Source organism: Telmatherina bonti (genome assembly GCF_933228915.1).
Source record: "Telmatherina bonti genome assembly, chromosome: 6".
NCBI classification, from domain to species: Eukaryota; Metazoa; Chordata; class Actinopteri; order Atheriniformes; family Telmatherinidae; genus Telmatherina; species Telmatherina bonti.
The window spans coordinates 35003811-35024519 of NC_136624.1; the positions used below are offsets into that span (position 1 = coordinate 35003811).

The 20709-nt window shown below is 41.4% G+C and overlaps 2 protein-coding genes across 2 annotated transcripts in view; one reads left to right on the forward strand and one right to left on the reverse strand.

The window, feature by feature from the left end:
- The window catches only part of ppfia4 (PTPRF interacting protein alpha 4), a gene marked incomplete at both ends in the record, with an annotated part of 67048 nt that extends 54001 nt beyond the window's left edge, over nucleotides 1-13047 (forward strand). The window contains 22 exons of the mRNA XM_079242997.1: nucleotides 296-430; nucleotides 539-622; nucleotides 1388-1519; nucleotides 1667-1729; nucleotides 3019-3110; nucleotides 3196-3325; nucleotides 3730-3926; nucleotides 5976-6204; nucleotides 6302-6337; nucleotides 6450-6571; nucleotides 7734-7846; nucleotides 7931-8012; nucleotides 8109-8190; nucleotides 8423-8623; nucleotides 9224-9286; nucleotides 9659-9685; nucleotides 10692-10867; nucleotides 11011-11108; nucleotides 11679-11854; nucleotides 12509-12577; nucleotides 12663-12849; nucleotides 12989-13047. Coding sequence (XP_079099123.1) covers nucleotides 296-430; nucleotides 539-622; nucleotides 1388-1519; nucleotides 1667-1729; nucleotides 3019-3110; nucleotides 3196-3325; nucleotides 3730-3926; nucleotides 5976-6204; nucleotides 6302-6337; nucleotides 6450-6571; nucleotides 7734-7846; nucleotides 7931-8012; nucleotides 8109-8190; nucleotides 8423-8623; nucleotides 9224-9286; nucleotides 9659-9685; nucleotides 10692-10867; nucleotides 11011-11108; nucleotides 11679-11854; nucleotides 12509-12577; nucleotides 12663-12849; nucleotides 12989-13047 — 2553 coding nt within the window. The remainder of the gene's footprint in view (nucleotides 1-295; nucleotides 431-538; nucleotides 623-1387; nucleotides 1520-1666; nucleotides 1730-3018; nucleotides 3111-3195; nucleotides 3326-3729; nucleotides 3927-5975; nucleotides 6205-6301; nucleotides 6338-6449; nucleotides 6572-7733; nucleotides 7847-7930; nucleotides 8013-8108; nucleotides 8191-8422; nucleotides 8624-9223; nucleotides 9287-9658; nucleotides 9686-10691; nucleotides 10868-11010; nucleotides 11109-11678; nucleotides 11855-12508; nucleotides 12578-12662; nucleotides 12850-12988) is intronic.
- Nucleotides 13048-17179: 4132 nt separating this feature from the next.
- Nucleotides 17180-19261, reverse strand: myog (myogenin). The gene is made up of 3 exons (XM_079242944.1): nucleotides 18561-19261; nucleotides 18136-18235; nucleotides 17180-18058 (listed from the first exon to the last, which is right to left on the reverse strand). The coding sequence occupies exons 1-3, from the start codon at nucleotides 19092-19094 to the stop codon at nucleotides 17940-17942; spliced, it is 753 nt and encodes a 250-aa protein (XP_079099070.1). The 5' UTR covers nucleotides 19095-19261; the 3' UTR covers nucleotides 17180-17939.
- Nucleotides 19262-20709: the final 1448 nt, after the last annotated feature.

Genomic DNA, 20709 nt, shown 5'->3' on the forward strand with positions numbered 1-20709 from the left:
TTTTCTACTGCAACATTTTAATATTTGATGCATCTCAACCATCTGCAACAAGGTAGGTGACATATGGAGGAGTCCTAAAGGAAAGTGAGTGAGTGACAGAGACATACTGCTTCAAAGTTCATGTTCAGTTCAAGGTGAATCCGAGTTCAGATCCACAAGGGAAGCACCAGCAACAGTTTCCATGTTTGTCCATGTGTCGTGTCGTGCTTCTTGTTTTGCCACACTACAGTAATTAGCACCTCTGGTGTGATTGCAGTAATGTCTCTCCTTATTTGATTGTGTTTGTGTGTGTCAGAGTGAGGAGAAGGTGCGCCAGCTGCAGGAGATGCTGGAGATGGCGGAGCAGAGGTTAGCTCAGACCATGAGGAAAGCCGAGACGTTGCCAGAGGTGGAAGCCGAGCTGGCACAGAGAGTTGCAGCACTCACCAAGGTAACAAACACATGTTAAAACTTTCTGGGAAACAAAAGCCATAGAAAGGGAGGAATATATGAAATAGGCAGTTTTACTTGCAGCACATGTATGTGTCTCCCCCTGCAGGCAGAGGAACGTCATGGCAATGTGGAGGAGCGGCTCCGACAGCTGGAGTCACAACTGGAAGAGAAAAACCAAGAACTTGGAAGAGTGTGTGTCTAAATAAGAATGTGTATGGGAAGAACATGTGTGTGCTTATGTGTGTGTGTGTGTGTGTGTGTGTTTCACCAATCCTGCAGGGTTACTCTGACCTCTCTCAGTGACGCTCACACACGTGGGTTGATGCTCCAAATGAGTTAAACACCTCGACTCTTGGCTCTGCTCTTCCTTCTGCACACACAGAGATGTCCAAATACACAGAAAACACACATTGAGGAAGAGCCTCTCATGTTCCCTGTGCATTGTTGCTTGAATTCAAACCAAATCCAGATATCTTGCTGCAAACCCACTCCTCCCTCCCCCTTTTAAGACTGATTGGCTGCTATCTTTAGACTTTGAATAATTCACGCACAGCTAATTTCTCTCTCTCTCTTTCTGCCATCTCATGACTATATTTAGTAGAAAGAGCTCTCTGAGGATGCAGATGTGGGTTTGTGTACATCTGTGATAATTTATTTAATGAAATTACTGTAGAACACATATTAGACATGGCGCTTCCCATTTAAAGAGATGCTGTTTAACCCTTTTCATCATCATGTAAATGACTGTAATTAAGTCACTCTTGCTGTGAGATCCATTGTTGGCCAAGAAGACCTATATGTGGCAGCTGGTTATCTAAGGCTAAATGCACACTTTATCCTTTAATCCATATAAAGATGCTTGATTAGTTCCATATAAACACCCACATAGGCTTTTTAGAAGAGAAAACGTGATGGTGTCGCTTCCCTCATCTGGCTCTCCCGCTCTGCTCGTCAGGCTCGTCAGAGGGAGAAAATGAATGAGGAACACAACAAGCGTTTATCTGACACCGTGGATCGTCTGCTCACTGAGTCGAATGAACGACTGCAGCTCCACTTGAAAGAACGCATGGCCGCCCTGGAGGACAAGGCAAGGCCTGTGCACACATTCAGCAGAGCACCAGCTGCCATTGCTGTTGTTTTTGGCACATAAGCCAAATGAAAACACAATATAACACATGTCTTGCTTAAACCATAGATACCGTTGATGCAAGTTTTTGTTATTATGTTTCTATAGAACTCCCTCATTCAAGACCTTGAGAACTGCCAGAAACAGCTTGAAGAATTTCATCATACCAGGGTTAGTAAAACTTTCACAAATCATCATAACAATTGTTTCCTGATTTCCATAATCAATGAAGTTCATCTGTAGTCTGATAGAGGCTTTGATTTACTTTTCTAGCAAACATTTGAGGAAAAAAAAGTAGCTCATTATTCCCGTTGATCCCATTTCTAATAACAGTGTGAACAAAATAGCCAGCGTGCTAAAAACACTCTTTTTTTATCCTTTCCATATATTCTTATTTTTCTTTGTGGAGGTTAATTTTGTGGTTAGCTTAATGGTCAGCTGATCAAGAACCAATGGCAACTAATAGATGAGACAGATTAAGGCGTCATAGTTTTTAATTAAGCAGAGTTTGCGCTTGAAATGCACGTTAAGTACCTACAGCGTACCAAATACAATCCAATTATTGAAATTAAAATATTTCTATATGATCAGTTCATTCTCTCCTCATGTGGCTAATCAAGAAAATCCAGGTTATTAAATCTGATCACCTGCTGTTTTCCTTATATCTAGTGCAGGAGTGTCAAATCTTTACAGTTCAGGGACCGCATACAGTGCAATTTGATCTCAAGTGGGCTGGACCAGTTAAATTCTGGCATTATAGTTTGTACATGATGAAAAGTCTGTTTACAGTAACTATGTTTACAGTTAGTGAACCATCCTTTTAGAAATCATCCTATTACCAACCTGAATTGTCTTGAAATTTCAACAGTGTTTTGCCTCTGTTAATCATATTACAGCCTAAAGATTACAAAGGAGCTACAAAATCACAAAATTTTTCTCAAAATATTAAATATTAATAATAAAAAAAGTTATTTTACACTGTGATCTGCTTAACTTGTTAAAATATAAAAAAGATTTTCTTTTTATGTACATGCATTTCCACCTCTGCATAATTATCTTTACCACCTGAACTGACTCACCTGCTCATCAAAGCTGAAGTGAGATTTATTCAAGATTTTATCCCACTGTAAAAATCTTATATTTTAACATAAAAACACAAAATCCATTGGATAAACTGTTAAATACATTTACTTTTCTTTAAATAGTTGCTTTTTATGTTTTAATGTTTACTAAATTCATCCCACGGGCCACATTGGACCCTTTGGCGGGCTGGACATTTGACACCCCGGACCTAATGCTGGCTGTATATTTGTTGGGCACTCGGGCATTTTTACATTAATAAATGTTTTAATAACCTCCATTTTACAATTACTTTGTCTTGCAATAGAGAGCTCGTAATGAAGTACTATTGTGGTCTAGTTCGTGCTACGTACTTATGCTAATGCCCCTCTCTGCTTTAGGAACGGCTGATTGGAGAGATTGATAAGCTGAGAAATGAGATTGACCATTTAAAACGCCGCAGTGGAGCATTTGGAGATGGCACTCACCCTCGGTACGCACATTCTCTTGCTTTTATATTCATGCCTTAACATATACGGTACTGATGGTGTTTTATCTGTTTTATGGATTCATCTCAGGTCTCACTTAGGAAGCTCCAGCGACCTTCGCTTCTCTATGGTGGAGGGCCAAGATGGCCACTACAGCACAACTGTGATCAGGCGGGCGCAGAAGGGTAGACTGTCAGCGCTGCGAGATGACCCAAACAAGGTGCCGACAGAGGTTTTTAATAATGCCTATAAGGCTCCTACACACACATACACCTACACACAAGGTCACATGTTAACTGCTCCTCTAACCATAAGCAGCGCCTAATCCAGGTTCATGTCTGCTTTGCTAGTAAGTGTCAGTGCTTGGCTGTGTGTGATGATCTCCATGCCTAACTTTCCATTCTTTACTAACCTCTCTGTCTTCCTGTCTCTCTCACTTGCTGCTGGACATAATGTGTGATGTAAGTTTCCTGTTCATGCATATTTTCTCATAACCACACTTCCTCGATGGTCATATTGTGGTTTTTTATATGTACGCCTTTAATCAGGCATTTTCGTTCTCATTTAGCTGTATTTACTATGAAACACACATGACTTTTTCTGTGTGTGATCGTATGTGTTCAGGTGTGTGCGATGTTTGAGCAGGACTACCCGTCTCTGCGTGGGAGCGTCAGCCACCTTCTCGGCAGCGACATGGAGGCAGAGTCAGACATGGATGACGATGTCAGCTCCGCCCTGCTCTCTCCCAGCGGTCAATCAGATGCTCAGACTCTCGCTCTCATGCTGCAAGAGCAACTTGACGCTATCAATGAGGAGATAAGGTGGCATATTACAGGCACATTACATTAACATGGTCCCCATGGGGATACAGCAGCAAGAAACAGTGGACGGGCAGAAGGAAAGCAATAAGACAAAAATAATCATGAGAAAGGACAGCTAATAAATCTACTGCTGCTACTTTTTGCTAAAGCTGTGTTTAAAGGCTTATAGACAGATCAGAATGAGATTCATAGCATAGAGATTACAATTAATAGAACTGTAAAAAAGGCCCACTGTAGCATTTATAGACAGTACAAAGCCTTAAAAAAAAGCTTGCTGTTTATTAGAATAAAAACAAGTCACCAACAACACAAGTTTAATACAATTTTGTAGAGGAAATATATTAAACAACAGTCTGGATGAGCAGAAATCAGACAGTTTTATTACAACTTGTACAAGTTGGATCAGTCACACAGTCTCTCACAACCCCTGAGTGGGGCGTGCAAAAGCAGGGAATGGCAGAGTTTTTAAAATAGTGGTTCACATGTGAACAAGGAGGTCCAGTTCTGCATTTAGTACGCTTCCAAGCATGACAATGCACAGTGCAGCTGCACAAACATGCATATATGAAAATTTATTTCACCGTTTGTTATGTTTATGCTCTTACATAACCTTTTTAAGAAGCACAGACTCACAATAAAGTTCAGACTGCTTCTTTACTGAAAGAGTCAGATCAACCATGTTTAAAATCACTCCGCTGACACAGAGCACACCATACAGCTTCAACGGTTGCACATCAGCACAACACAGAGTAATGCTTACGACACTGAACTCACTATGCAGTAAACTGAGAGCAGGAATAAAACTTTCATATAAATACATAACACAGTTTAACCATATGTAAAAAAAAAAAAAAAAAAAAAGGTTATAAAGAGATGCTAAACAAAGATGAACAATCTACATCTTAATTTGTACTGATAGTAGGACAGAAAATGAAGCCATTAGGCATCAAAGTTTTTAAGTTATTTTAAGGCTTTAAATGAGGGAAAAAGATGTTCAGAGTTTATGATGGCAGTAAAACTGCTAATTTAGTTTCATGTTGTAGCATCACAGGTTGGCAACCATTTTAGATTCCATAACTTTCACCAAGAAGTATGACTAGGTTTTAGATTTTTTTTTTTAATTTTTTTTTTGGCTTTGGGGTGGCGGTGGTGAAGCAGCAGGTTGTTGGTGATGAGTTGATGACTGCGGTCCGTGGCCGACGGTCAACACCTGGACTGCTACTTCACAATTTTGCATCTCTGGTTCCTAAAGGGTTAAAAATAAGACTTATTGTCATATGTACTAGTTCAACATTTACAAAGCATTTTACTAAGACAACATTGTCAAACTGGTCAGTGCATTCATCACATCCAGCCTGGAGGTCTGCAATGCCAGTTCAGCCAGCTGTACAAATAATTCTGTAAAAATCCTGGAGTTGACCCAAGACATTGCAGCCTGAATACTGATGGATACCTCCCAAAGGTTTTTCATATTTCCTTCTTTTTCCTGTTCTGCCCCTCCACATTTGCTCCCTAGAGCTAAAAAAAAAAAAAAATCTTCTTATCTTGTAATAACCCTGAAATGGTCAAGCTCCTTCTTGTCTCAGACTCTTGTTGTTCCCAGTTACCCCACATGAACTCTTCATTTTCAGAATGTAGGGCTGACTTTGGTTCCCAGAAATGTCAGAAATAGAAAACCAGGCAGAGACTTTCATTTTCATCTTTCCTGTTAGAGCAACACCCACTATGGGTACCGAACAATGTCTTTTTTTTTTTTTTAAACTAAGCTCAGAATGTGCTTGTTTAAAGAAACTTTTGATTCAAATCAGTGATTGCATTTTTAGCACAGCCTGAACTTGTTTTGTGTCTTTTTTATGCTCTTAACTTTTTTTTAAATTGAGCATTTTTTCTTTTATTATTTTGTTGTCAATACTTTCCACATATTTACAAAATTCTGTGTACATGGATCTGATTGAACAAAGAACTGTGCTGTACATGTTAATCTGTAAACGCCTGCAGCAGCCTCAGCGCGAGTTAGATCATGCATGTGCTCATGTCTTATTTTGGCAGGATGATCCAGGTAGAAAGAGAGTCAGCAGATCTGCGCTCTGACGACATCGAGTCTCGAGTAAACAGCGGCAGCATGGATGGTCTCAATGTGACACTTCGACCCCGGGCCTTGCCCACCTCTGCCACTGCCCAGTCCTTGGCATCCTCTTCCTCCCCGCCCACCAGTGGCCACTCAACTCCTAAACATCACGGACGCAACACCAGTCACCATCTAGGCATCATGACCCTGGTCCAGTCTTCCATATCCATACCTTAATGCAGAATGTTGAACTTGGACAAAAGAGTGTGGCTGTTTTTATCACAATGTGTTGTTTTCTTTCTTGTAGCCAAGCGACTTGAGGAAACACAGAAGGAAAGTGGCTGTAAGTTTACAAATACACCTAAAAATCCCTTTTTTTTAAAAAAAAAAATAAATAAATAAATGTTTTAGTGTGTCTGTTGTGAAGAGTCTGAAGTGTTTTATAACTCTTTCAGTCTCCAGTGGAAGTGGACAAAGCTACGATCAAGTGTGAGACATCTCCTCCCTCATCCCCACGCAGTTTACGTCTGGAAACCAATTTCGCCCAATTTACAGGCAGTCTGGAAGATGGACGAGGGTAATTAATTACAGACATATTTTAGTTATTTATTTTTACTTCTATTTATTTATTTTTTTTTTTTTTTCCAATGTTTTCCTCATGGGGTCCTCCACCTTGGGGGCGAAGCCTGCTAGGACTGTAGAGTGGTTGCTATGGTGATCATCCTAGTCTGCATGGCTCGGGGCCCTGTACTGCAGCCTTATGGTTGCAGTCTGGGACTTCCCTCTGCTCTGATCTGGGGGGTTTCTGTGGTGATGGCCTCTGTGGTCATTGGTGGGGTGGTTCTCAAGGCATCCCCAAGGATTCCTGTGATATAATATCCTCATCCAATTTATTTGTGCCAAGACATAAACCTGTTCATGTTGTTATTTTTATAGACCTATTAGGTTAGAGACCTAGTATGTTTAGAATGAGGTTGGGGGTCGGCTCTATGTGTGTTTAGTAAGTGTGTGTGTATGTCAGAATGATGTAGGTGTTTGATGGCTTTGTGTTTTTAACTTTCCAAAACAGTTTTTGTTGTGGAAAGCACTCTATGCTGCTTGTTTTACAAAAAGTGCTTTAGAAATAAAGTTTGATCCACATTTGCACGCAGACACACAGGTATTTGAACATGACAATGTGGTCAAACTGAAGAAGGCGCTGTCTGAAGATGATCTGTTGCTTAATCACTGTGCTGTATTGAGGGGTTGCAGTGTTGTGAGAAATTGCTGCAATATAAATTTTGCTCTGTGGACTGCAGTCTCCAGCACAGAGCCAGCATTCTTCATTAGTTTGTTCAGTTCCTGGCTCTGGTTCTGTTACCTCAACAGATGGCTGCACAGACATATTGATATGCAACATATTGTTAAAAACACTGAGGGACCTAAGCTTTGTTAGGAAAGAAAGTCTGTCTGGACCTTTCTTGAAAGCACCCACTGTGTTTAATCTTGATCCATTCTTTTTTTCATCTTTAATTTGTTGAAATGTCCTGTTGTTCACTGCACAGTAAATAATACTAAATGACAATAAAGTCAAGTCTGATATTTAGCTTGATTTAGCCTTGTTCTGTTTATTTAAAAATAAAGGTTCATATTTCCATGTTTCCTTGTTTAAACGTAAACATTAAAGTGTATACGTCTTTAATGTTTCATGGTAATAAATTCCCCTTTTACCCCATTTGTCTCTTTTTTATTGTTTGCAGCAAACAGAAGAAAGGGATCAAATCATCTATTGGCCGATTATTCGGGAAGAAGGAGAAGGGTCGAATGGACCAGACTGTTGTCAGAGATGGACAGTCTCTACCAGCATTAACAGGTTTTCTATAGATTGCATACCTTTTCAGCACACCATTCCTCGTCATGCAGAAATGTAAATTAACGCATCTGTGTTAAATTTCAGACTTTGAAATGGGCATTGGGGACACCATGACTCTGGGAAAACTGGGCACACAAGCTGAACGGGACCGCAGGATGAAGAAAAAGTAAAAAGAATAACTTAGAGCATTTGATTTCAACTTCTGATTTTTCTGAGTTCGTTTCATTTTTCATTCTTGCTTTCTGTCTTATTTACTCTTCAGACATGAGCTTCTGGAAGATGCAAGGAAAAGAGGACTTCCATTTGCACATTGGGACGGTCCTACTGTTGTCTCATGGCTAGAGGTATTCTACAGATCTTCTAGTCCACCTTTAATTGCTCTTTTTGTCTTGATGTCAGGCTTCTTCTACTATCTGACTTAAAAAAAAAAGGGTACAATAATAATAAGAAGAATAAGAATAAGAATAATAAGTACCACATTGACCACACAGTGTGATCTGCACTCCCTCCTCCATTTGTCTGTACATTTATGGTGACAACATTGCTGACACTGAAAATCTTGATGACTCTCACCAGCTGTGGGTGGGTATGCCAGCCTGGTATGTAGCAGCCTGCCGTGCTAATGTGAAGAGTGGAGCCATCATGTCCGCCCTGTCAGACACAGAAATCCAGAGGGAAATCGGCATCAGCAACCCTCTGCACAGACTCAAACTTCGTTTGGCCATCCAGGAGATGGTCTCCCTCACCAGCCCCTCTGCTCCTCTCACCTCCAGAACGGTAAACAAATTCAACCATCACACTTACACTATTCGTTTTTTTTCTGAAGTATGCATACGCAAACTAAAAATAAATTAATAACAGTGCACAGGAACCTGGAATACATAATTAATCCACTTCTAACACATGTAGACACATTACCCTTCACCGAAAATCTGTTCCACTGCTAGCCATAACCTTCACTTTGCACTCTCAGGTGATGCCTCCTAACACTTTTTTTCCTAGTTTTTTTTTTAAACAAATGTATGATCACAGCCTGACTTGTCCCTTTCAGCAGCCATAAATTGCATGGGTAGCTGCTGGAAAAAAAAAAAAAACCACACAAATAGTGCCAGATATAGCTACAAGCTACCTGCCTGAAATACACTCCTTTCCTTGGCATCACTCAACTCAGTGTTTGTCTGTGTGTGTGTGCATGGGGGTGAATATGTGTGAAAATATACACATGAGTGCATTCTTGGGTTTGTTTTTTTTTGTGTGTGTGTGTGTGTGTGTGTGTGTGTGTGTGTATGTGTATGTGTGCGTGTGCGTGCATGCACATGAATGCTTCTGTGCATTTCTGTGTGTGTACGTTTGGGTATATTCTCGTCCTCTGAACAGTCCTCCGGAAATGTGTGGGTGACTCATGAAGAGATGGAGAACCTGGCGTCCTCCACTAAAGCGGTCAGTACCATCTGGGTGCTCCCCTTCCTGTTAGCCCTGCCCACCATTGTCACCTCACACTGTCCCCACGGTAACACACATAAGTCCTCTCCTCCAAGACCCTTTCAAATAACCACTGCACTTCACACTAATTGTATGTGGTTGCCAGATGTAGCTGATGTAAGCTGTGGTCACAGGGTCTGTGTCTTCATGCAAAATTCAATTCAATTCATGAATCTCAATTCATGCTCTGTCTTTTTTGGTTACATTGAGGATTAATATAGGCTAAAAACTAAAAATAGCTGATATTTCTTTCTGAATATGTAATACGTGTGTGTCTAACCAGCCCTTCTTACTAACCTCGTGTGTTCTCTCTATCACGCTGCCACTCAGGAGAATGAGGAGGGCAGCTGGGCACAGGTGAGACTGCTGACCTGCAAACATCTGTCTGCACACACAGTGAAAGTCTAGCAAGGCTCTTTGAACACACACCAACAGATAAATAGGCCAATTCACCTTTGGCTTTGTAAAATAACAATAGAAGCTGGATGTGACTTTCTGCTTCACATAAAATTCTCCTCAAACTAATATTTCATTCAGTTATACGAAACCTTCAGTTAGTTTCATCTGGCCTGTAAGGAAGGACAAGGTGTGTCTTTGTTGAAACTACTTATTGTAGTTTCAAACTTTATCTTTAGCATATACCTTTAAAAAAGATATTCTGTTTATTTAGAGCAACACAATCTATTATTCTGTCACATTTACAAAGGAATCTATTTGCTATACTGTTATTTATATTAGGACTGCAAAGGATTTCTGGGGATGAGTAAAGTATCTATCTATCTATCTATCTATCTATCTATCTATGGGAATATAATTGTGACAGATTTGTGTAAACCAGCCCTCAGTAGTTAATAGTAATTAATAGACCGATATGTCCTCTTTAGGGTTTTTTTTCTGAGAGTTCTACAATAGCTTCTCAGATGGTTCTGTGTGACAAAACTATTTTAAATGTCTGGCTAAGGGTGGACAATAGTACAAAAAGTATTATCATTGTTTCAATTTACTTGTGAAAGCACAAAACAGAGCAGTTTTACAGTTGTTAAAGACTGCTTTGCCCAATTCCAGTTTTCTGATGTTTTTAAAGACCTGCCAATCTCCATGCTTCAGTCTTGAATCTGTAACATAAAAATACAATCTTGATATATTTGTACCTGGTCAAACCTTTCATTTTCCTCTCACAGCATGTCAAAATGTTTACAGCGGACACAGATCTGTTCTGTTTGTGGACAAACAGAGCACATGAATTTAAACACTTGAATCTATCTTTGAAAAGATTTTATTAAACTATTTACACAAAATAACAGACAAAACTGTTGTTTTGACTTTTTTCTTTTTACATCCATGTGCACTACTCTCCCTGTAGACTTTGGCGTACGGCGACATGAATCATGAGTGGATAGGGAACGAATGGCTTCCCAGCCTTGGTTTGCCCCAATACCGCTCCTACTTCATGGAGTGCCTGGTGGACGCCCGCATGCTGGACCACCTGACCAAGAAGGACCTAAGGAGCCATCTCAAGATGGTGGACAGCTTCCACAGGTGTGCAGCCATGGCGATTAGCTTAGCGGCCCTTTGATCTACTTCCCCTTTCATCTGCTAAGTGGAGATATTAGCATTGGAGATGAGGCTAATGATGCATATGTGCTTGTGCTTTCCTTTTTGTATGGCTGGTTGTGCACCAGGGCTAGTCTTCAGTACGGGATTATGTGCTTGAAGAGACTCAATTATGACAGGAAAGACCTAGATCGCCGGAGAGAGGACAGCCAACATGATATGAAAGGTACACTTGACCCACTCTCCAATCTACATGCATAGTGACACTCACACATTAAAATGTTCCTACCCTACTTTACAAGCTTCAACACCTTGTCTGTGTCAGCTGGCCAGAGTACCACCTAGTGGTTTTATGTGATATTATGAATATGTACTCCAGCAGCTGCTCCTTGCACTGTCATAAAGCCGATCTTACAACCTAAATCCACACTTGCATGTGGAGTGGTCCGCATACACGCGAGCACGCACACTTAGATCTAACCAGCCCTCTCGCCCTTTTGACCTTGAGTTCAATGCATGAACTTGACTCAGCTGTCGCATCAAATCAAAACTCTGCACTGTTTACACACACATAAACACACTCACATGCACATACTCCACCTGTTCCAACTTGGAAAGCTGTCTGACAGCTGTGCTTTAAATGAACAAAGGGTGTGTGCCAGTGAACTGACACCATGTGGACATGCACATTATCTCTTTATCCATCCTTCTTTCACGAAAAATTTCTGTTTGACAAAAATCATATACAGTAGGTTGACTATTTGCCTCACATTGTGCTCATATACTTATGTTTCAGATGTTTTGGTGTGGACCAATGAGCAGGTGATCCACTGGGTACAGTCCATCGGCCTAAGGGAATACAGCAGCAACTTGTTAGAGAGCGGCGTTCATGGAGCGCTGCTTGCTTTGGATGAGACGTTCGACTACAGCAGCTTAGCGCTCATCCTGCAGATCCCCATGCAGAACACACAGGTAGCTATAGAGGAAATCGCTGCTCATGGTTATTTGCACAGCATGTTAAAAGTGGACTAATTTAAGATTTAGTGTTTTAAAATTCAAATTTTTTGCTCTTTTCGCTATAATAAACTATGCAATATTTGTATTGACAATTAATGAAGAAATACAGATAAAATTTATCTGATTAATTTACTTTGAATTCCACCATCCAACACAATTCACATTTCATTCAGCAGTCGTGTAAGTGCACATCTCGTGTTCTGGCAACTGTTTGAGCTGTCTATTGCCAAACAGCCAGATTTTATTTTTTATTAGATCAGTGATTTACTCTTTGTTCATACAGTGGTTGTAGCTAACGTTTCCTTCCAAGTCTCACAAACATTTATCTCTCTTTATTTTTTGTATCTCATTTTGTGAGAACTAAGGTGACCCTTGTATTCATCTTGAATTCATTGAAAAGTAATTCATATTCCCGTTTGCACAGATCAATAAAAGACACATTGCACAGATTGTTTTGTATTTACAGGCAATTGTTTTCTTGAAATTTAGCAAAAACCTCAGCAAAAAGAAGGTTTCTCTTAAGCTCATAGAAGTGATTTTAGGAACTTTCCATATGCTATTTTTTTCTCAGATTTGCTGTATAGTTTTCTCACAGAGACTGTTTTTCAGGCACGGCAGGTTCTGGAGAGGGAATTCAACAACCTGTTAGCCTTAGGAACAGACCGACGACTAGAGGAGGTGACCTCACACGCAGCTTTTTAATAAGATACAAAAAGGTTGGAAGGAAAACATCTTCATGTAGCATTCTTTTCTGTCCTTGTAGAGCGGAGATGACAAATCGTTCCGGCGCTCTCCATCGTGGCGCAAGAGGTTCCGGGCTCGTGAGGGAGGTGCGGGTCTGGGTATGATGGCAGGCTCCATGGAAACGCTACCTGCTGGCTTCCGCATGCCCTCCATGTCCATGCCACCCTCTGTAAATCTGGCACCCAGGAAACAACTCCAGCCTGAAGGTTTGCATTAACACTAACTGGTTAACCTGTGAATTTCGTCTTATAAAGCTTCATTCTAGTTCCCCTGGCTGACTAACTGCATGTTGTCTTCCTTTCTGTCCTGCTGCGCTCACAACCCACTATGCCACTCCCTCTAAAGCTCCTCCCACAGCAGCCCCGAGACTTGACCCTTCGGCCGTGCGGACCTACTCATGCTAACTACACTCTGCTTACTAACAGGAGCGCTAATGCTAACAGGTAAGCTAACAAATAAAACCTGAAATTGCTGTAAACTTTCAGCCGCTGTTTGGCAGAAATGTGGCACTAACTGGCTTTACTGATGTAAATTTTTACTTGTTATCACTGACTCAAAAGACACTCTCTTTTTGTCATTTGAAACATTAACAAGTCAAATGTAAAGCGATTTATAATCTTTACCTATGGGGCCTATTAAAAGCACTGCAATGACAATGTGTTGTTTTGTTTCTTTTTTAATTTAAACAGGACATTTCTTTGAATTATGGCCTTTAGTTTAGCCACAAATCCAGTTGTACATTGCTGAAAACAGATTAACCCAAGGTCAAGGTAACATTCATACAGGTGGTACTCTGACTTCCAATTTAATGTTTTAACATACCAGTCAACATCACTCCCCAACAACACCAGTGTATCCCCAGTGGGATAGCTGTGGGCCCCACAAACACCTCTTAGGAAGTGTGAGGTTTGGCTGGATTGTGGAAGAAAGTCAGAAGATCAGATCTTCAGTTTGGTGCTCACCTTTATTTGCTCACCAATAAAGCTGTTGTGGAAAGGTGCTCAATCAGGATACAAATGTTTAAAAAGCAGCAAACCATATAGCAAAACCACACCTATGTCCTTTAGTAGTTAAGACAATATTATGTGAAACACTAGATCCTTCACTGTAAAATGAATCTCCCACCTAGAGCTTCCAATACAGCTTTATGAGGAGGCCCCTCCTACAAGACAAATAACATTAATTGACATTCACTTTACAATTAATGCAATACTCAGGCACAAAACATGAATGTCCACACTAAAGCGCCAATTAATTAGTCAAGACTAAAAAGTCTTCAAAATGGCTCCATATACAGGTCCTTCAAAAATAATCAGCCACATCAACAGGAGCTCCCCTACAAAGTATCTACACATGGTACATGCCATGCCACCTGCTCTACATAAGCATTTAGAAAAACCACTCTTCTGATTTAAATACCTGATCGGAAAACAGTCAGAACAAAGAAGACATGAACAGACACCTGATAACTCCTGTCTGGTGTGTTGAAGCAGAAATGCACTGAAAATCTACAGGACACAGCCCTCGAGGACCGACTTTGGATACCCCTGACCTATTTGGTAGATCACATTGGTTTCTCATGTTAAAGCCACAAAGGTGCTGACAATGGCAACCTAATGGTGCACAGTCCCAGAAACTGAACAAAACTAAAGTTACACACTTTCATAAGCCAGGCAGATGGGAAAATAAAATAGAAATGTTTATTCTTGGGGCTGCACAGTAGCATAGTGGTTTGCACTGTGGCCTTACAGCAAGAAGGTTAATGGTTCGATCACATACACGGGGTCCTTTCTTCTCCTTGTGTGGGTTCTCTCTTGGTACTCAGACTTCCTCCCACCGTCCAAACACATGCATGTTGGTTACTCTAAATTGCCCCTAGGAACAAGTGTGAGTGGTTGTCTGTCTCTGTGTAGCCCTACGATGGACTGGCGAGCCTTTCGCCCAAAGACTGCTGGGATAGGCTCCAGCTTCCCCATGACCTTTTATTAGATTAAGTGGTTAGGATAATGAATGAATGAATGAATGAATGTTTATTCTTTAGCTGTGAGTGCAAACTTTGTACAGCAATTTAGAGGGGATGGGCTTCACAATCACAGGAATGTCAGAAAGAACAAGTTTACTCAGCCTCCAAACTTCCCAGATACCGACTTGGTGAAATTTAATGGTCTGTGTGGAAAACAAGCCCAACCCACAAGATCCCACTTCGCAACCCATAGGCACTAGAGGATGTCTATAATCCTGGTACCAGACTGTCTAAGTCCACAGAAAATGCAATAATTAATTTTTCATCAACACTGGCTAAAACATTGGTGTCCAAAGCCGGTCCACAAGAGCCGCTGTCCTGTGGGTTTTTGATGTAGTGATGTAAATTCTGCACAATGAATGATTAGTTTGAGTCAGGTGTTTTGAAGCAGGGATTCATGAAAAACCTGCAGGAGGACTGGAGGTCTGGAGGACTGGAGCTAGACATCCCTGGGCTAAAACTTTTCCACTTCTCCAAAATTTGTCTTTATACAGCTCCAAAAACAGGTTTTAATTTGATGCTGTAGACAGACATGACATCAGTTAGACATTCATTATGTTTAGTCTTTGCTATGAGTTTCATAACAATATGAAAATATAGATTCATCTCTGCCTTTTAATTTTTGTGATTTATTTTCTTTTTTATTGCTACTAAAAGTTGCTAAGATTCTCAATGCTTTAGAATTGCGCTATAAAAATATGAATATATTGAGATAGAGACTCATATTCAGTCCTTTTTTTTCCATCAGCCCCAGTTTTTGCTCAGTTAATTGACCTGCATATGCTTAATGATATTCGGTTTGAGATGCTTTTAACCTGTATAAAATAACAATTTTCTCACTCTCCTTACCTTTACTTTTGTCTTCCAGTGCATTCTCATTACCTGTACGGACACATGCTTGCGGCCTTTTGAGAGTGATATGCCAAATCTGGAGAGGAAGACCTGGGTGCCTCAGGGAGGTAGCGTCACCCCTCTGCTGCCCAGCCTACCCTCCCACCTTTCATCTCTCACCTCTCCTTCGGACACGTGCAATACAGAGGCCAACTCTGACCTTTGAACTCTGAGAGTGCACATTGGCTGCGCTCGCTGCTGTAAAGGAGGCTCATCCTGGTCTCACCCAGTTTACCCCAGTGCTCCCAGTAGCCTTGTTGTTGTGGTGTTGTGCTCCTGCTCCCCTGGTCTCAGCTTTGGGTTTTTGTTCTGGTTCTAATAGTCTCAATATGGCCAAGTCCAAACAAATCTTCCTGTGTTATCAGTTGACGCTACTGTAGGAAAAAGATTTATGGAGATGATGACCAGTCGCTGGTTTGGACTTCAGAGTGATCAATACTTGTATAAATGGCAGATCTGCTGCACAGTACCCTTCTACCGGTTATGCAAGGTATTACTCATTAATCGTCTCTGTACATAAAATGGATGACTTATGTTTTTTATAGAAATATTATATATATTATAAATATATATTGGAAATATATATGGGAAAACAACATAATATTGCCGTATGAAACCCAATGCCCTGTATTCGATAGTGACTGTTCTCTCTCTCTTTCTTTCTCTTTCTCTCTGTGTCGGACCTTTGCGTGTCTTTTGCTGTATGCTGTGTGTGATTTATTGGTGGGAGGGATTCACTAATGGAAGTGCGTATTTCTACAAGGACTCTTCACAGGTTCATGGGTCCAACTCTCTCTTTGCCTCCTCTCTTTTCCTTTTCTCCTCCTTTTTTTGACACGATGTAGCTGTTACTTCTCCTCTTTCTGCCTCTCTCGCCTTCTGTATGACACTATGTAGCCTAGAATAGAGAGAATCCTTTAATATGAGGAGTGTATGTGTGTGTGGGTGTGTGTGTGTGTGTGTGTGTGTGTGTGTGTGTGTGCGTGTGTGTGAGTCCGAGTGAGCGGATGAGCCTCTCCACCAGAGGCTTGTAGTGGGGTTGTGAGTGAAAGTTCGAGCCCAGCCATGTGACCATGAGTTTCCTCTGTGGATGGTAGTTGTAAACACTGTAGCTCCTCTTGTTACTTTCAAACTTTCTCTCAAGTCAAACTGTAAACTGCTGCTCAAAATCAGCCAATGATATCCACACGATACTGCTCAAAGTGACAGACTTGTCTAATCTTGTTTCGTCACCTCCCATTTAGTTGCCATGGAGATGTGCCAGTAAGCAGTCTATGCCATTGGCTGACCAACTCCTCATTCAGTGAGATCACAGCATACAAACTAGTGCATTGCTGGATGGCTGTACAATCTTGTTTTGATTGTTTTTATTTATTTATTTATTTATTTATTTTACAGTTTTTCTGAGGTGTCTAAAAGGTGTAATGTGCTATGTGGCAGCTATGAGTACTGTGTCTTTATTCCAGGTGTGAAACAATGCTGACAAATCAAGATTTTATTATTTGGCTATCCAAAAAAAAGTGTACTGCATTTATGACACTATATAGACATAAGTAAAGCTGTTTTTTTTTAAAAAGATTTTGGATGGTGTGCTCCTTTTCAAAGTGATGTTATAGACAATGTCTTGAAAATGGTTTTTATTGCAAGGATTGAACAGAAAATATCACTTTTTTAGAACATCTACAAATACACAACAATCTTAGTTATAAAAGTCAAAAATAAGTTAGAAAAAAAATAAAAAATAAAATGGCAAAACCACTCTGTAGAAAAAGGGAACGTATTTACATCACTAGCATTCATAACCTGTTTAAATTAAGCAGATCTTGGTCAAAACTGCCATGGTACATATTGGCCCCACAAATAAACTCATGTTTTGTTTAAGCATTAAAACTCACACGAAAAAAGAATGAAAGATCAGGGAAAGGTTTTGGAAATCGGAAAACTTAAATTAAGAGAGGAGAAGAGCCAGGCTTTGTCATTCCATACAAGTCTGGAGGCAGGCTTAAATGAGATCCACTCTACTAGTCACTACGTAAGTGTTAGGTTCATGCAAAGTCCTTGAATCTCTAGTTAGACCTAGCGCCTGTTGCTGTGACAGACAGGCATGACCGCGGGACAAGGTAGGTAGTAAAGGGAATGAGGCCTCATTGTGAAAGGAGGAATTCAGTTTGGCTAGCAGACCCTTGGATCAGCAGTTAAAATACTAATTAATAATTACTTTTTTTTTTTTTCAATTTTGCATAAGACAAAACACTCAAATCAGTAGATGCACAAAAAAAAAAAAAAAGAATCATCCTTTAGAATTGGTTGTCCATTGCCTCCTTTGCCTTTTGTTTGTAGCTCTCTGTGCACCTACATGTATGGTTCCACTGGTCGGAGGGTCTATTTGGGAATGTCCACAGGAAAGGCCACTGGTCCATCAGCTGCGGAGATGCCGTCCACAATGGAAGTCAAGGCACGCATGTTCCCTTGCTCTGGAGAGTCAGCAGCACTCAGGAGATCTGCAGAGAGAAAGCTGAGTCAGTCTGTATCTGTGAAGGTGCTCAGATCTGTTTGTGCTGTTTTAAAGAGTGCTCACCCTCGCTGCTGTAGCTCTGCGGACATTGCTCTGGAGTGCTGCTCCACTCTGGGCTGCTGCAGCAGGTGCTGCCCGAACTGGGCTCACTTGAAGATGACACCTGTTACCATGGAGACAAGCACAGAAGTTGCTGTCAGTCACTGTTTTTGATGCAGTAAAAACCTCACACAAACCACAGCACGCCCCATGGTGCAGTGTAACGTCACTAACTAAAAAATCCAAACCAATCTAATCTTCCTTTTCAAATCGTTAAGATCCTCCTGAGAGTCACTTGTTTTTAGTTTTTGGTTTTTTTCATCATTTTCTTCCTTTTTCCAGCAAAATCATTTCTCATTTTTTTCTCTGTTATTTTTGTTTATCGTTTGGCTCCTAGTTTTGTGTCTGTGACCTCTTGCCTCGCCTCACCTCACTTCTCTCCTACTTACTCTGGGCTGGGCTGGACTTGGTCGGTAGTGCAGTCCCTGCTGTCCTGTCTCCGTGTCCTGCTGGTTGAGGGAGGACACCAGTGCCTGCAGCCTTTCGATATACTGGATAGCGCTGCGCAAGATCTCCACCTTGGGCAGTCTTTGGTTTGGGTTCATCAGGGTGCTCCTCTTCAGAGCATCAAAGGCCTCGTTCACCTTCTTCAGACGTCTCTTCTCCCTCAGTGTGGCTGCCCTCCGACGATCCATAGTCACTGTTTTTCTTTTGCACAGCTTACAGGCCCAGGGTAGGCATTGACCCGGGCAGTGGGACTCAGAGTGAGGTGACAGGCTGGATGGAGAGGCTTTGTCCTCATTAGTTGTCACTCCAACACCAACACCCCCAGACAGACTTCCACACAAGCCCATCATGGAGTTCCTGTCCTGGTAGCCAGCTTGGTCATATGCCCCAGGCAGGCGAGAGGGGAAATAGCTGTCCCCTCCTTCATAGAAGCGCTGGTCGGGGAAGAAGTAAGGGTTGGTCTCAAAAAGCTCCATACTGGACAGTACGGTCGTCTGGATGTAAAGGCCAAATATCCCTGCTTCCCCTGGGTCTTCGCTTCGGTAAATGGTCTTCAGTCCTGCGTCTGTGGTGTGTGCTGAAGTTAGTGTATCTGTGACTGTCTCCTTCCTGGAGTTAGCTTGCGATGAGTGGAAGACGTGCGGAGAACAACTGGTGTGGAGCAACTGTAGGCTGGCATTTAAACCCCTCTGCCTGCTGCAGGATCACAGGGTTAAATTTAGCACGAGCCCCCAGAAACCTGACACGACGTTTAGCTGTTGCTGCACATCTACACTTCACATCTCTGTTGGGCCTTGCTCTCTAGGGCTTTACGGCCTGTTCATGTGTTTGCGCGTGTGCACCTTTGTGGGTTAGTGTGCTCATGAGGCCTTAAGAGGTTTGGATATGATCAAGTTGCCTTGGAAATAGGAGCGATAACCACAGATCAAAGATGTCTGTCTTAATGAGCTAATCCCAGACTCACGTTCTCCTCTATGACACTATACATGAAGTGCTCCGCCATGGGGGTGGGGCAGTTGGAGTAGGGACAGTATGGAGACAGCTGTCACCTCCACTGGGAATCAATGATTTGCATTGACAAGAAGAATTTATGTTTTGTGATTGTTGTTTCTTTCCAGTTTTTTCAAAACTAAGCTACAGAAATTATGTAAGATGCAAACAGGTAGGTGACATGATGCTTATGGCACTTGTTGCAGAGTGTTGCATTTTTGTACTGCATTCATACCCACCAACTTTCCTTCCAAATCGATTGCACAGAGTGACGCAAGTGACCTTTTGAGTTTCACTCCTCTCTGAGTGAAACAAGTCTGTGCAGGCACATACAGTGCAACAAGTCAAGCCACCAAACTGGTACTGGCTCACATTACCCTAAAAAATCGACAGACTATAAGTGAGACAACCATGCAGAGCAATGGATTTTGCTGTCCTGACCTCTTCCTACCTCTCATAGCCTTAGGCTAGCCAGCAGGTGTTAATCCTTCCAGGACATGTTTCACCTCATAGCTCATCTGCTAATTCTGACTGGTTTCCGCTAGCCTGGAAGCATGGCCAAAACACAATTTACTCAGCTGAGAAGTGGCTTGGAATGATAAGCATATGAGATGTGTTACATCTTTGCGTTTAAGATATCACTGCCATCGGTATATCATGGTAATTTATGTATTTGGCAGTGAATGTTTGCTGGTGGCAGGAGACTTACTAGGTTGTGCAGCCACACAGTGCATAAGCTGCAAATAGGGATGCAGTGTCTGGTGCATACTTCTGCCAATGACACATGGTGCTCTTGGGGAAAGGGGCTTGTGCTACATGTAGCATTTCTTTTCTCACTGCCAAAAAGTTTAGCTTCAGTTTCATCTGAATGGAGCGGCCTCTTCCATATGTTCAGAAAGTATCCCAAAAAAAAGTTTTATGGAGAATATGTTTTTCTGTTCTTTCAGTAATATCCACCTTTCCACAATGACTACTTTGTGTAGTAAAGCTTAAAGTGGTTCTAAGAAGAGACACTCGCATTTCTGCTCTAGAACTTTCTCTTTCAGTTTGACCTCTTTTTTTGTTTACTACCTTTTGTTAGTCTGCAGTTTGTTTGTTTTT

Coding starts and splice junctions, on each gene's coding strand:
- myog (XM_079242944.1), bottom strand. CDS start 19,094: ATGGAGCTTTTTGAGACCAACCCTTACTTCTTCCCCGACCAGCGCTTC. Junction 18,236..18,560: donor CAAGTCCAGCCCAGCCCAGA/GTAAGTAGGAGA, acceptor CCATGGTAACAG/GTGTCATCTTCAAGTGAGCC. Junction 18,059..18,135: donor GCAGAGCTACAGCAGCGAGG/GTGAGCACTCTT, acceptor TTCTCTCTGCAG/ATCTCCTGAGTGCTGCTGAC.